Source organism: Artemia sp. Qi Xiang Cuo, chromosome 19, assembly GCF_049724085.1.
Source record: "Artemia sp. Qi Xiang Cuo chromosome 19, ASM4972408v1, whole genome shotgun sequence".
Classification (NCBI taxonomy): Eukaryota; Metazoa; Arthropoda; class Branchiopoda; order Anostraca; family Artemiidae; genus Artemia; species Artemia sp. Qi Xiang Cuo.
Window position 1 is genome coordinate 19,209,931 of NC_142812.1, and position 15,507 is coordinate 19,225,437.

General features: G+C 36.3%; 1 protein-coding gene across 1 annotated transcript in view; it reads left to right on the forward strand.

The window, feature by feature from the left end:
• l(3)76BDm (trafficking protein particle complex subunit 8 homolog l(3)76BDm) overlaps positions 1–15,507 on the forward strand; it is a 183,895-nt gene that overhangs the window by 131,749 nt on the left and 36,639 nt on the right. The window contains exons 16-17 of the mRNA XM_089104758.1: positions 845–1,081; positions 13,685–14,007. Coding sequence (XP_088960884.1) covers positions 845–1,081; positions 13,685–14,007 — 560 coding nt within the window. The remainder of the gene's footprint in view (positions 1–844; positions 1,082–13,684; positions 14,008–15,507) is intronic.

The following is a 15,507-nucleotide window of genomic DNA, read 5'->3' on the forward strand; positions in this document are numbered from 1 at the left end:
TTTCCAAATTTGAGAATTATATTTGAGTTTTATTTTTCTAATTTCCGTTGGGGGAAGGACTTGTGTATTATTTTGGTACTTGTGTATTATGCGCCACTCACTCAAGTTTACGCTGTGTAAAATTCGAAAAGACACCGTTTTTTCGTTAGCTTCTTCCTTACTTTAGAAATAAATTTGGGCTATATATTTTCACATTAGGGGGGGGGGGGGTTAACAGTATAGTAGGTCTGCATGCAAAGTTTGTTTGTTACAATTATTCTGCATATTAGATAGATAGAAAGATAAGTGTATTGTCATGAACCCAGTAAAATAACATAAATGAAAGGCACAAATAACATAACTTTGATGAGCGATCATCATAAAACGCTTAAATGAAACACTACATTGACCTAAAAATAGTACTTAATACTTAGAAAAACGGTCGTTGAAAAAAAAACATTTAACTCATGGAAAAAAACGCTTAAATGAAACATTACATTTACTTTATACTGTTTTTTTTTTAATTAACAAAATTTTCAGATATCTCGCTATTCTTCTGTAATTTTGTAGTGGCTATATACCTAGAAAGAATTGTTTTCTGACTTCAAACTATCCAAACACTTTAGCCCCTCCCACCTCTTATATATTTCCCATATAGCCCAAATTATATATTTCCCATATAATCTGTCCCGCTATACTCCCCCCCGCCTAAAGTGAAAATCTATAGCCCAAATTTATTTCTAAAGAAACGAATTTATTTCTCCTCCAATCTCCGCTATTCTGGTATCTGCCTCCCCCCCCCCCGGAAAATTTTCTGCGGGTGCCCTTGCTATATGGCAAATAAAGAATCTAAATTGTCTTCTAGGTCAGCCTTTCGCTAACACCGTTAGAACCTGGTGAACTAATAGTCACCGGTTTGGCCTATACCTTAGTATCTAAATCATTAGATGGTGCCATAGTGAATTCAATGCAAGGAAGAAAAATCTTCACCGAAATGGTTGGACCACGGCTGAATAGTACACCCATTGAGAGAAAATCCGTCATCTATGCTAAAGACTTTCGACTCAATTATATTGTAGAACCAATAATGCCTCAGTTAAGAGTAAGTATTTTTAGCGTTCCCAAAAAAGCCTATCTCGTCTTTGTTTTGAAAATAAATAAATAAAAAAAACAAGTTTTTTTTCAACTGAAAGTAAGGAGCGACATTAAAACCTAAAACGAGCAGAAATTATTCCGTATATGAAAGGGGCTGTCCCCTCCTCAAGGCCTCACTCTTTACGCTAAAGTTCTTTATTATTTTAAAAAATAAAGTTGTGAGACATAGTCAAACTTGAGTGTAAAGAGCGAGACGTTGAGGAGGGGACAGCTTCTTTCATATACGGAATAATTTCTGTTCGTTTTAAGTTTTAATGTCACTCCTTACTTTTAGTTAAAAAAAACTTGTTTTTTTTATTTAATTTCTGAACATTTTTGAATTAATGCAGCTTTGATTTTTGCTCACCGTACACGAATAATTAAAACAAAATTTGCATATTAATTTTACTTTATTTTGGCTAAATGGCTTTCTCGAAATTTCGTTCTGACGTAACTTACGTAACGAACTTCTATATTCGTATATTTTTATTCCGTATATTAGGGGTCCCCCCCCCAGTCAATACCTCGCTCTTTACGCTAAAATTCAAATTTTGTTTCAATTCTTTAAGAATGACCCCTTAATCACAAAGGCCATTAATTAGAATAAATAGTTCTGATGAAAGTACAAAAAAAAACCTTTAGCGTAAAGAGCGAGGAAGTGGATAGGGGGCGAACCCAATGATAAACGTAATAATTTAATAAGTGAGGCGTTGAGGAGGGGACAGCGCCTTTCATATACGTAATAATTTCTGTTCGTTTTAATTTTTGATGTTGCTCCTTATTTTCAGTTGAAAAAAATAGTTTTTTTATTATTTAATTTCTGATTATTGGAGTGTAAGTACCGCTGGCACCACTTATTGGAGGTTTATCGCGCGGGGTCACCACTTTTAAAGGCAAAAATGGCGCAAAGAGTTGCTATGCCACTTACTGGAGGGGGAAGATCCCTCTTTGGCCCCAAATTAGTGGGATTTCCGCGGTTACTCAAACGGTTCCGTATACTAACGTGATCGGATGGTCTATAGCCACATTTAAAGCCAAAGTTTACCGATAAGGTTTTCTAACCAACTCTTTTAGATTCGACCTAAGCTAAAAAATTAAAAGAGTACATAGAAAAATCTTACTGTATTAACAATCACGCGGTAATAAAAGAACTGACTAAAAAATGAACACTTCCTCCCGGCCCGCTAGCCGCATGCTAGCGGGCCGTCTATTAAGTACGTATTAACATTTTTCCCTTGTGGTCTATTAAGCACGTACGCAGTTAAGAGGACCCAAAATGGCGTCAAAAAATAATAGGAAAATTAATATTTATTACTTACGGAAGGAAAATAATTAAGGGGCCAAAAGAAATGAATCTGGGAGGGAAATTTATCAGACAAAACTGGGACCAAGGGTTCCAACACCTTCCTTCTAAGATAAATGGCCCACATCCCCGTTGGATTGGCTGGAAATTCAAACACAATATCAAGTTAAAATAAACACTAAATTTCCTTTTCATGTTCCTCTAGTCTTCCAGGTCTTCCAGGTTCCTTTCTTCCTGAGAGCTCCTGCCGTGCGAGGGTTTCTGCCTTGCCGAGTAGTGTTGGGTACTATGAAGTTTTTCTCATTTTTCAGTAGTTTATCTTCCTCCTCCGTTGGAAATAATTGCAGGATGTCGTCCTTGGGACTCGTAGAAATTCATTGTGCACAGCACAAATTAAAAACAAAATTTTCTTGCTCTCACGAATTTACATTTGAGAGGAGCAGAGAATCAGTTTCTGGCACATATGATGATGCCAGCCATCGTGAAACATTGGCTGCACTAGCCTCTTAATTTCCATCTGTGGAAACAACCCCAAATCTCGATAAAAAAGTAAATTGCCCCTTGGCATAATTTCAAATAGTCTAAGGCCTGTGAAAACGATAAGGGTTCAGGAAAATGAAGTAAAAATCTGAGCGAACCATGAATCGCTTTTTTTCTGGTTTCCTTCCCCTGGGATATTTAACTGAAGAATATACGTTGATACTAATTGAAAATTTAACTTGGATACATCTCCCACTGAATACAATTTGCCGGAAATACTTGTCGACTCCCATGAAGAATAACAGCTATGAATAGGGTTGCTGGACAACGGTTCGGGTGAAGTATGAAGTGACTGGGAGAGAGTATCTCCCAAGGACTTCAGATCAAAAAGGCAAAATCTTGGTAAAGGGATCACAACTTGTCCGCCAGTTGAGCATTTAGGAAAAAGGGCTATCTTTTGCGACTTCCCGCAGGGGATCTTCCCCAAGGGATTCCTCCCCCTCATAAAGGACCGATATATCTTTTGAATTGATAATACTAATCTCAAATTCATTTCCAAATTTTTCCAATCCGACTCGACATTTAATATCTCCCAACTTTCCCCCACCCCGTAGTAGGTCATTCATCTCTATTTTGTAGCCATCTTCTTTTAGTCCCTATGGGTTTTTGACCTCTTTTTCCCCTTATTATTTTTGTTTTCAAGCCAATTCAACATTTTATTTTTTTCAACGAATACTTAGATATATCTTTAGTCCAATCTTGACTTTCCGTCAGCGTTCACATTATATGCCCCTTGTCTTTATTTTATTTCGTCGTCATATTCCTGTAGGCACATGGCCTAACGTGCTAATCGTCGGTTACCTGGCTTCATTATATTTAGCCATTTCAATGGGTTGTGGTCTGTCACTATTGTAAATTTTCGTCCATATACATAATAGTCCAGTTTTTTGACCGCATAAATTATCGCTAGGCATTCTTTTTCAATAGTGCTATAATTCAATTCCGCTTTTTATAATTTTCTGGATATAAATGTGATTGGATGTTCCCCATTTTCAAAATTTTGGGATAAAACTGCCCCTAATCCGTAATCTGAACTGTCAGTTTGTAGCACAAATGGTAAGGAAAAATCTGGATTTCTCAGTATCCTTTCGCCATCTTTCAGTGTATCAAATGCATTTTGTTCAATTTGTGACCATTTGATGGGGTCTACGGCCCCCTTTCTTGTTAACTCCGTCAAAGGTGTAGCAATTGTTGCAAAATTTGGTATGAATTTTTGATAATATCCTGCCAACACCAAAAATGACCGAACTTTTTTCTTTGTGGTCGGAACTGCTGCGTTTCTAATTTGTTCTGTTTTTTCCCTTAATGGGGCTATTATACCGTTTCCAATTTTTTGTCCCAGGTATTCTGTGTGTGTCTGCACTAATTTACATTTTTCTACATTCAAAGTTAGTCCTGCTCTCCTCAGCCTGGTTAATACTTGTTCCATATGGATTAGATGTTCATTGAACGAGTTCGAAAATACTATATCATCCAAGTAGGCTCTTGTATAGGGTAAGGAATTTAAAATATAATCTACTAGCCTTTGGAATGTTGCTGGTGCCCCTTTTAGTCGGAATGGCATGTACCTAAATTGGTACAACCCAAATGGAGTAATAAAGGCAGTTTTGGCTGAATCATCTGGGTCCATTTTTACTTGCCAATATCCCCTTCTCAAGTCTAAAATTGATATAAAATTTGCGGAGCCGACTGACTCTAGAACTTCATCCTTCCTTGGTATTGGGTATGCATCTGATTCGGAAATGTTACTCAGTTTCCTGTAGTCTGTGCAAAATCTAATGGAGCCATCTTTTTTCGGGGCTAATACGACTGGTGCTGCAAATTCTGAATTTGATGGTTCGATTACCCCTCACTCGAGCCGTTGGTCAAATTTTTTTTCATTTCTTTTCTTTTAGCTTCCGGTATTCGGTAAGGGTATTGTTTTATTGGTTTCTTGTCCTTTAATAGTATTTTATGTACTACATTTTCTGTTTTTCCGATTTGGTCTGTTAATACGTCTGCAAATTCCGTGAATAACTTGTTTAATTGGAATTTCTGAGCCTGGCTCAGATATTTTTCTGCTGAAGCCCTTTCAATGGCGTTTATATGTATTTCTGCCGGGTCAATTGTATCTAACGGGGCACTTTCCTCGTCATGTTCTGAGGTCGAAATCATGAGACAGCGCTTTTGCGGATCCTTGAGGTTTTCTTTTTCATTTTCCTGGTTAAATTTCCTCAGTAAATTCACATGGTAAACTTCTTCCTTTTTTCTCGCTCCATCTAATTCTATCATATAATTTACATCATTCATTTTCTTTTTCACCTTAAACGGTCCCTTCCATCTCATTTCCAATTTATTATTTCCGTCCTGTAATAAAATGAGGACTTCCCCCCCTCCCTTGAATTCCCGCATTCGGACAGATTTATCGTACCATGTTTTCGTTTTGTCTGCATATTTCCCCTGTGCTTGTTTTGCATTTTCATGGTATTTATGCACTTTTTCTCGTAGTGATAGCAAGTGGGTTGTCACTGTTTCTTCATTTTTCTCCTCATTCTCCCAGGATTCCTTTAAAATTTCTAACACCCCCCTTGGGTTTGTCCCATATAGTAATTCAAATGGCGAGAACCCTGTAGCTTGGTGTGGAGTTTCTCTGTATGCAAAAAGGACATAAGGAAGCATTTTGTCCCATTGGTTTACATCGTCTCTTACAAAACGTCTCAACATACTAATTAGGGTTCCGTTAAATCTTTCTGTCACTCCATTTGTTTGAGGATGAAATGGAGTAGTTAATACTTGTTTAATACAGATAAGTTTTTATAGTTTTCGGATGTATGTCGATATAAAATTGGTTCCTTTATCTGCTAAAATTTTCTACAGGATTCTATGGATTGAGACATGTTTTGCTAAGTCTTTTGCAATTTTCGGTGATTTTGATGTTCGCATCGGGAGATCTTCTAGGTATCTTGTGGCCAGATCGTTAATGACTAAAATGAATCTGTTTCCTTCGCTATACTTCGGAAATGGACCCACATTGTCCATTGATATTCTCTCAAAAGGTTTGCCAAAAATGGGCATTTTTTCCATTGGAACTTTTTCGTTTGGTTTTTTGTATGCAAATAATTGACAGTCTTTGCATCTTTTACAAAAGTTGATAATATGTTTTTTTAAATCCTTTCCACCAAAAACGCTGCAAGACTCTATCTCTTGTTCTTTGGGGTCCCATGTATCCCCCCGTTGGGCTTGAGTGAGCCAACTTTATTACCGCTTTCCTTAATTCATGTGGTACCAAAAATTGTAGTTTTCTAGCGTTTTCCCCAGTTTCCATTATTTTGTAAAGTAGATTTCCATTATTGGAAAATTGTTTAGATTGTGGATTTTTTTGATTCGTTAGTGCTAGTTTTATTTTTCTGCAGTCTTTATCGTTTGTTTGTAGTTCTGCGAATTTTTCGGAAGTTATTCCGATTGTTTCGTTTAGTTCCTTTTTGGTCTTCTCTGGTTCTTTTTCTACGGTCAATAATTTCTCTTGTTTTTGGTTATATTCCTTTTTATCCGCTCTTCTTTTGCTTTTAGGTTTTCTCAGTTTTGTAGTTTTTATGAATATCTCGTTGTTAAATTGAAATGGGTTTTGTATATTCTGATCATTTTCATTAGTGGGGGGCACATCCCCCCTTTTATTTTTTTTTCTTGACTCCGTGTCACCGCATTTACTCTTTTTGTCATGGAGGTTTCTTCTAGTGCAAGAAAGGTTTCGATATTTTCGAAATCTCCACCTAATAAAACGTCTACTGCAAGAGTAGGTACAACCCCTACTTTTAATTCCTTTTTAACCGTATCTCCCTCTTTATTGGCTAATTCTATTATGACCTGAGCTGTCGGACATTTATGTTCTGCTCCATAGTAGCATAGCGATGCCACTTTATTTTTGTAATTTATGTCGGTTTTCTTTATCAAGTCTTCCCGTACATAGGTTTGGTCGCTGCAGGAATCAATAGCTATTTCTATTGATTTACCCATTAGTTCGTCACATACTTTGTGTGATTCTGCATATGCCCAAGTTTTCATATTCTCTGGGCTTTTAACCCATGCGGTTCTCTTATACGATTGAAATTTTTTACAAGTATCTCGGGATCGATCATTTCTCGGATTGTCCTGTCTTCCCTTTGCCCCATCTTATCTTTTTCTGTAATTATTGTCGTAATTTTTTTTCGCGGATCGGCAATCTGAGGCTTAATGTCCTCGTTTATTACAGCTATAACAGGTAACATCATACTGGTCCTGTTTTTGTCCGTATTTTGCTACCGTCTTTATTTGGGAAATTGGTGCTATAGTGGCCGCTCAAGTGCTAAAGAGGTAGCATGTTACTTCTCCTTGTGTTTGCCATTTTTGGCTAGCATTCTTTTTATTTTCTGTGTACGGGTATTCTTTTCTACCATTTCCTCCTAACCTTGGTTTTTGTGGGAATGCCTTCCTTCGAATTTCAATGTGCCTGCCCGCTAATTCGGACATTTCTTCAATTGTTTGTGGGTTTTTCTCTTTTAAGTACATCCTCATATTTGGATGGGTATTTTCTAAGAATTGTTCCATCGTTGTTTTATTAACTATTCCCGTTATCTTATCTTTTATTTCTTCCGGGTCTTCTAATATTGTATAGTTCTCTATCTCTAGCCATTTTAAACACATATCTTTCAATTTGTACTCGTGTTCTTTAGAAGTTTCGTTGTCTCGTTTTCTTTCGCTTCTAAACCTTCTTTGAAAGTGCTCGGGGAAGAGTTGAAATTTTTCAAAAATGACTTGTTTTAGCCTTTCAAAATCTTTTGAGTATTCTATTGGTAATGCTTTATATGCAAGTTGTGCTTTGTAGTTAAGGAGGGGCTGTATTCTTGTCACCCAATTTTCTCTCGGTAATCCGCTTAATTCTGCCGTATTTTAAAAATTATATATTTATAAATGAACAGCTTCATTTTCTTTCATTGGTTGAAGGTTTATTGTCTGCATTACCTTTATTGTAGATGATTTTTGAGGCTCTTGGGAATTTCTCCCAGCACTCATTTCAATTATGTATTTCATTTCCTCCCTGTCTGCCTGCTCCTTTTTTTCTCTGGCTATCCTATCATCCTCTTCGTTTCGTTCTCTTTCTTGTCTATCTCTCTCATTCTTTCTCCATGAAATTTAATAGTTGTTGTGTCATATCTATTTGGGTACTCTTTCGCGAGCTCCGACTGGAAGTTGAACTTCTGCTACTCCTGGTGCTTGACCTACTTTGAATCTCACGGTTATAATCGTCCCTTAATTCGTTTTCTGAGTCTACGCGTTGTATAATTTTCTCTTCTCCCTGCAACTCCCCTACTTTTTCTGAATTATTTGAAGGGTAAGTTTGTTTTTTTATATACATTCTTTAATGTAATAATTTCTCCTAATGTATTATCGCCACTGTTTCTTTTGTTCGGATTTCTCTGTCTGCGAGTAATTCTTTCTGCACTTGTTTTAGACTTTTCTCTTCTTCTCTGGTTCGTACCGGGGATCTCTCTATTACTGATTTTAGTTTGAAGATATCCTCTTCACATGTCTCAGATTTGTCTATTTCATCTGTTGAGTGATATATGGTTCTATCTGATGGTGTTTTTCTTATGGTATTTCCAGCGGGAGTCGCATATAATTGTGTGTCTGAATCTGATTTTTGTTTTACGGCGGTAGATCTTGTCTGAATTCTTCGTTTGTCCGCCATTATTTCAAGATTTATTTAACGTCTTTTATTCAAATGAAAATCCTTTTATCAATTTTTCTTTTTATCCTTTTGTGAAAAATTATTTCCTTTTAATTTGTCGATTATTTTTGGGTGGCGTAGCCTCCCTTGTCTCAGAAGTTAATTATTCGCGTGATTTGTTGATTATTAAATTTTATTATCTATTATTATCCGACTAGGCACAGCTCCGATAAAAATTTTCGCCTTACGATTTTTATATATAGCCTCTGTAACTACAATAGGCTACATTTGTAGGCTAAATTACCCTGTCTCTTCGAAAGCACGGAATTCTTTTATTATCAGATTTACTGATAGGACCTTAACTCGCTGCCACCACTTATTGGAGTGTAAGTACCGTTGGCACCACTTATTGGAGGTTTATCGCGCGGGGTCACCACTTTTAAAGGCAAAAATGGCGCAAAGAGTTGCTATGCAATTTACTGGAGGGGGAAGATCTCTCTTTGGCCCCAAATTAGTGGGATTTCCGCGGTTACTCCAACGGTTCCGTATACTAACGTGATCGGATGGTCTATAGCCACATTTAAAGCCAAAGTTTACCGATAAGGTTTTCTAACCAACTCTTTTAGATTCGACCTAAGCTGAAAAATTAAAAGAGTACATAGAAAAATCTTACTGTATTAACAATCACGCGGTAATAACATAACTAACTAAAAAATGAACACTTCCTCCCGGCCCGCTAGCCACATGCTGCGGCGGGGGGTACGACGGTGTTAATGAATCTTTCCAGCCGATCCTTGGACTTACTAATCTACTGGCTGACCTCCCTAACTGCACAATTTTCCCCTTGTGGTCTATTAAGCACGTACGCAGTTAAGAGGACCCAAAATGGTGGCAAAAGATAATAGGCAAATTAATATTTATTACTTACGGAAGGAAAATAATTAAGGGGCCAAAAGAAATGAATCTGGGAGGGACATTTTTCTGACAAAACTGGGACCAAGGGTTCCAACACTGATCTTTTTTTAAATAATGCTGGAAAATCTGGCACCCCTTCATAGCAATGTCCCTTCCCCCATGAAAATTTCCTCTAGGAAAGATCCTCCCACGCAACCCCCGACTCCCCCCCAACTACCAGAAAAATCCCCCTTGAAAACCTCTGTATACTTCCCAATTACAAATACTATATGTAAACATTGGGCAAAGTCCATAACTTGCAGACCTTCCCCCAGGGACTCTGGGGGATTAAGTCATCCTCAAAGACATAGTTATTGTATTTTTCGACCATATGGAACAAAATGGCTATCTCAAAATTTTGATCGGATGACTTAGGGAAAAAAAATGAGCGTGGGAGGCGGCCTAGTTGCCCTCCTATTTTTTTGGTCAATTAAAAAGGGCCCTGGAACTTTTCATTTCCGTTCGAATGAGCCCTCCTACGATATTCTAGGACTACTAGTTCGATACGATCACCCCTGAAAAAAAAACACGCATCCGTGATCTTTCTTTTGGCAAAAAATACAAAATTCCACATTTTTGCAGATAGTAGCTTGAAACTTCTATAGTAAGGTTCTCTGTTACGCTGAATTTGATGGTGTGGTTTTCATTAAAGTTCTATGGTGTTTAGGGGGTGTTTCCACCTTTTTTCGAAAATAAAGCAAATTTTCTCAAGTGCGTAACTGATAGGTAAAACTAAACTTGGTGAAACTTATATATTTGAAATCAGCATAAAATCTGATTCTGTTGATGTATCTATTGGTATCAAAATTGTGTTTTTTAGAGTTTTAGTTACTATGGAGCCGGGTTGCTCCTTACTTACAGTTCGTTAACACGAACTGTTAAATGAGTAAGAAAGCTAGAAAGATAGGGCCTATCTCATGCTTGTTTTGAAAATGAGTTAGAAAGCTAGATTAACAGTATTTCTAATTAAAATACTTTTTAACATGATTTTGTTTACTAAATACCAAATTGACGTCAAGTTATTTAGTTTTGCACTATTTTTGGCAGATTTTCTTGTCTAAATTATCGAATTCCCACGAAAAGTTTAAAACTGTTTTTCAAAAATTATAAGAATAGGAGGTTTGTCCATATGTTTTGAATATAACGGTGTCTGAATTTATTTTTGTTTAGTAGCTTGTATATTTAGTTCTTATTTTTCTTTTTTTTTCTTTTCATAACTAAGGAGGTTCTTATTGCAGTTAGTTTTTTTTTTGGAAAATTTTTCTATTTTGACTGACTAGGGATAAGGTTTACATTGAGGCGAGGCACCGAGGGTTCTGTATCTGTGGAATGGTACAAGCATAAAGCATAATGGCATAAAGCATAAATCAAGATAGGGACAATCTTCGGATCATGGGTCAAAAGCGGCGGACATGTACAATTTACGGTTTGATACCGTCATGAAAAATAAAAAAAATGTAGCGCATTCTCTCTGGTGGTGATAAGAGAGAATGTCCCAAAGACTCCCCCTCCCCCTCCGCATCTCCCCCAACACAAAATTCAGAAGCTACTTTGTATTAGTCATTAGCATCTCAAGCCGTCGACTTAATTAATAATTTTTCTTCTGGTTTTATTCTCTGGACAATGACCTATTTTCTGAAAAGTATAAAACTGCTTTTCTGCAAAATTATGAAAATATGAGATACGTCCATGCCCAGAAAATGGGCATGTCATCTCTCTTTAACACTTTCCTTATCACTAATTGTGGCTCCATTCCTATCTTTAACTGGGACAAGTCCAGACTGATCACTTCTTCTCAATTTATTAACAAGTCAATACAGTATTTACTATTATTTCGTCTGGCTACATCTTCCAGATCTTCAGCAATTTTATCCTTAGTTTTTTTTTCACCTCCTTATTTCGTATTTCAGTGTTTTCTCTACTTTCCTTACTTTTCTTACTTTTTCTAATTTGTCAATATTCCTAGCTGCGTTTCTAAATTCATCGCAAAAACACTTTCAGCTACTTCACATATTGTCATAAAATATTAACTGGTTGGGAAGTTTCTCTTAAAATTCTCATCCTCGACACTACCAACGTCATAATTTTCCGGAAGCTAGTTACTCTTGAAAAATTTCAGCTTTAGACTAACCCTAGACCCTACTAGATGGTGATCTTTGCTGTTAACATTAATAGTAACTCTCCTATACACCCTAGTATGTTTTATCGATCCTTTCAGTCTTGGGTTTAAAATAACATAATCAATAAGGTTAGCTGTCTTACTATCGTGTGAATACCATGTTAACTTATGGGTTATTTTATGACCAGATACTGTACTGGTTATAACTAGATTGTTATACCTGCAAAGTTGTAGCTGTCTATTATATTTGTTTTTTTTTGTTTTCTACACCAAAATATCCCACGCTAGGTTATCCCTATTCCTACCAGCCTGGACATTAATATCTACCTCGGATCCATTCTATTTGTTCCAGTAACTGTAAGTCAAATTCATCTGAGTCACTAGTATCTTCTTCAGTGGGTTTTACAGGGGAAAAACTGCTATGACTGATACCTTGCATTATTTTGCCTTAAAACGAGCAACTGGAATTCTACTATTTGATACCTTCTGTAAATACATGAAGCAAAACTTAAGAACTTCCTTAATCATCATAAACCCTACTCCCTGTCTATGCACCCTATCCTTCCTGTATGAATAAATAAATCCTATATCACCTAATTTCACGTTTCCTCCCCCTGGGGGAAGAATTTCTGAAACTCCTAGTAAGTCCAATTTATAACATTTTAGTTTGTCAGTCAAAATGTCAATACAATAGTTGTTTTTAACGTTGTAATGGTTGAAGTCCGAATTTTCACACTGTGTAAATAATTGAAATTCTTATGCTTTTTGGAAAAGTAACGTGTCCCACAAGTGCAGGTCGTGGACTAATACATTTTCCCGAGTCTACACAAAGTGCTTTCTCCGGTTAACTCTATTGATCTAAAGAAGAAATTAAAAAAAAAATTGAAATTGTTCATTTAAATTCTATTTACACATGCAGCACAAAGGAAAGAATTACCATAGAAAGTGGAGTACTTTCCCATTTTTTTGGTTAATACAGTATTACTTGTTAGATTAGAAAGTAGTAGAGTTTGTTGAATCTCGAGTAACTTAAATCTAGTAACTATTCTACGATGGACCTCTAGGCCCCAGTTCTAGAATGACCACTAAAAGTACATGAAGAGAGTGAAAAATTTTTGGGATTCCTGGCTAGTTAGCAAAACCAGAAGATTTATACATGATGGGGTTGAGGAGAAGCGTTTGTCAGTGAGGTGGCCTAGGTAGTCTGATTCTAAAACGAGCTGTTTGCTCAGTATATGAGTATATTTGTTTATACTGTGTACAAGGGAATATGTTTGAAAATTAGATCTTTAATCTAATAATTAAATTCTTCGTTGTTAATTGAAGAAATTATAATGATTAGGTTTTTCAATGGGTTAACCGAAGATTTCTAACATATGTTCCCAGTCCAGTGTTGACAATCCTAACTATTCATCACTAATTTTAGTGTGTTTGTCAAACATCTTTTTTCCCTTGTAAATATTTTCTCTGTGATTTCCTTCTCTGTTTTCCTTGCCTAGTTGGAATCTTTTGTGACTTATAGCACTGGTTTTACTTGGGGGCGGGGGGGGGGGAGGAGGGAGGAACGTGTCTTCCTTTTTTTTCACTCCTTTCTCTCGATTTAATTTTTGTCGGGATATTTTATATTTTTGACATACCAATTCTTATTTTTAAAACTTGACCTACCTATCTTTAACTTTATTCTGCTGTTGCCCAAAAATGTTTCACCAAACCACTTAACAACCCATCTCCTACTACCCACCGGTCTTTTTCTAATATTAGGTATACTAATTTTAGCAGTGCTACTTTTCATTATTACGGTTACTTTTTTATGCCGTGTATAATGATCTTTTAAAATTAGAATGAACGATTTATTTTGCTCAAAATATGGAAAGATTTTGGCTTTATTTTTTTTTCAGATTATAGAAGTTTTCTCGACTTTGAAAATAATATTTTTAAAAACAAATGATTAAACAGAAATATCTTTTTTTAGATATCATTTCACAACGTTCCTGACTTTTTGTTATGCGGTGAAGTGAAGCGGATTAGTATCAACATAGAAAATATTGGCAAGACAAGTGCCAAAAACATTTGTGTAGCTTACAGCGACCCCAAATTTATCTGGTTTGAGGGTACTCTAGTCGGTAACATGTGGGCAACAAAACTTAACATTCCAAGTAACTGTGATAGCCTTGTTCCCGGTGCATCAGCAACGTTGAACGCTTGGATTAGAGCTAGTGATGAGTCTGGATTAATGGGATTCGATCTTCTTTTTTATTTTGAAGAAGAAATTGAGGAAAACTCAAGAACCCCAAGGTGAGTGACATTATGATACGTCTTTAAAAAATTAACTTATGATTCTATTCTAATCAAATAACGTTTCAAGGATAGTTTCTCTTCCTAGTGTGGGGCTTCTAACGTGCTGATGTCTCTGGATTTCTCTTCAAGCAGTTAGTTTGTTTGGATTTGTAGCCATACTCCTATTGGTGAGACCCAGGATTTTTTTGCTTTTACTTTATTTAATTTTTTTTTTAAATAGGCGAAAACGTAAATGGAAAAGGACGAAAAGTGTCCTATCAATCCCCATTGAGTGATCTGATTCACTCTTTACATTATCTGAAGTAGATGAAACTATCATAGAAGTGGGTGTAAATATAAAAAAATATATATATATGTATAGAGAAAAGTGACTCTTTAGCCCCCCCTCTCCCCCCCCCCATACCAACCTTCTAACCTGGCCTCCCATTTGATTCAATATCAGGCATGACGGTTCAATTCTAATAGTAGGTCAAGATACTAAATCTGTAGTTAAAATGTTAAGAACGTAAAACACTGATGAATGGTCCAATTATATGCCACCACTCAATCAGAAGCGTAGCTAGGGTTTTCACCGCCCGGGAACAATATCAATCCCCCCTCCCTTTCCCATCACAACTACAATATAAGTAAACAATATATGAAAAAAACTCAGTTTTGCGCCCCCTATGAGGCAGCAACGCTGTCCAACCTTGCCCACCTAGCTATGCCACTGCTCCCAATCAGACAAAATAGTTGCATATATCAGCCCCCCAAAAGCTATTCCCGAAAATCAGCTTTTTGAACGTCTATCCTACAAAAAAAATTGGGACAATTTAACTGCACCAACAAAATGTGGTATCAAACAGTTTTACATTATATACGTTATATTACTTACGTTATATATTACGTTATATTACCAGTAAGTCTATTATTAAATGGTATCACAATCTCTTAAGCTGATTATCTTATATAGGTCTCATATAGGGCTCAAGAATCAGCTTATAGAAAATTTTTACATTAAGGAGAGTTTTTTATCAACTATTACTGAGAGGACAAGTGTCTGATTGGTAAACGGGATTAAATAGTATAAAAAAGCAGCCTATCTCGTCCATTGCAAACTTTTTTAGTTTATGTAGCCAAACTATATAGAATTGATTTGGCGGCCTTGCCGCAACTTGTAGAGCTTGAATAAGCAATCCGAAAAAACGGCGGAAAACTAAATGCCGACATCTATTTTCCCTGAAATCTTTGAAAAACCTTGTAACTCCTCTTGTTTTGTGCCGGAGATAGATATGTTTAGTCTTAGAGAAACTCATGTCATTAAGAAGTGCAAATTTTGTTTTTTTCGATCAAGTGGAACAGAATTATCTTTTTAAAATTCAGGAAAGGGCTGTCTCTAAAAACGCTCTAGTAAACCTGCTAGGAAAATGCGAAAAGTCACCTCAAAAGGAATGTCATTTGATCAATTTGACAACTCCTCGAATTTTCTTTGGGGCAAACCGCTTTGATTGAAAACTA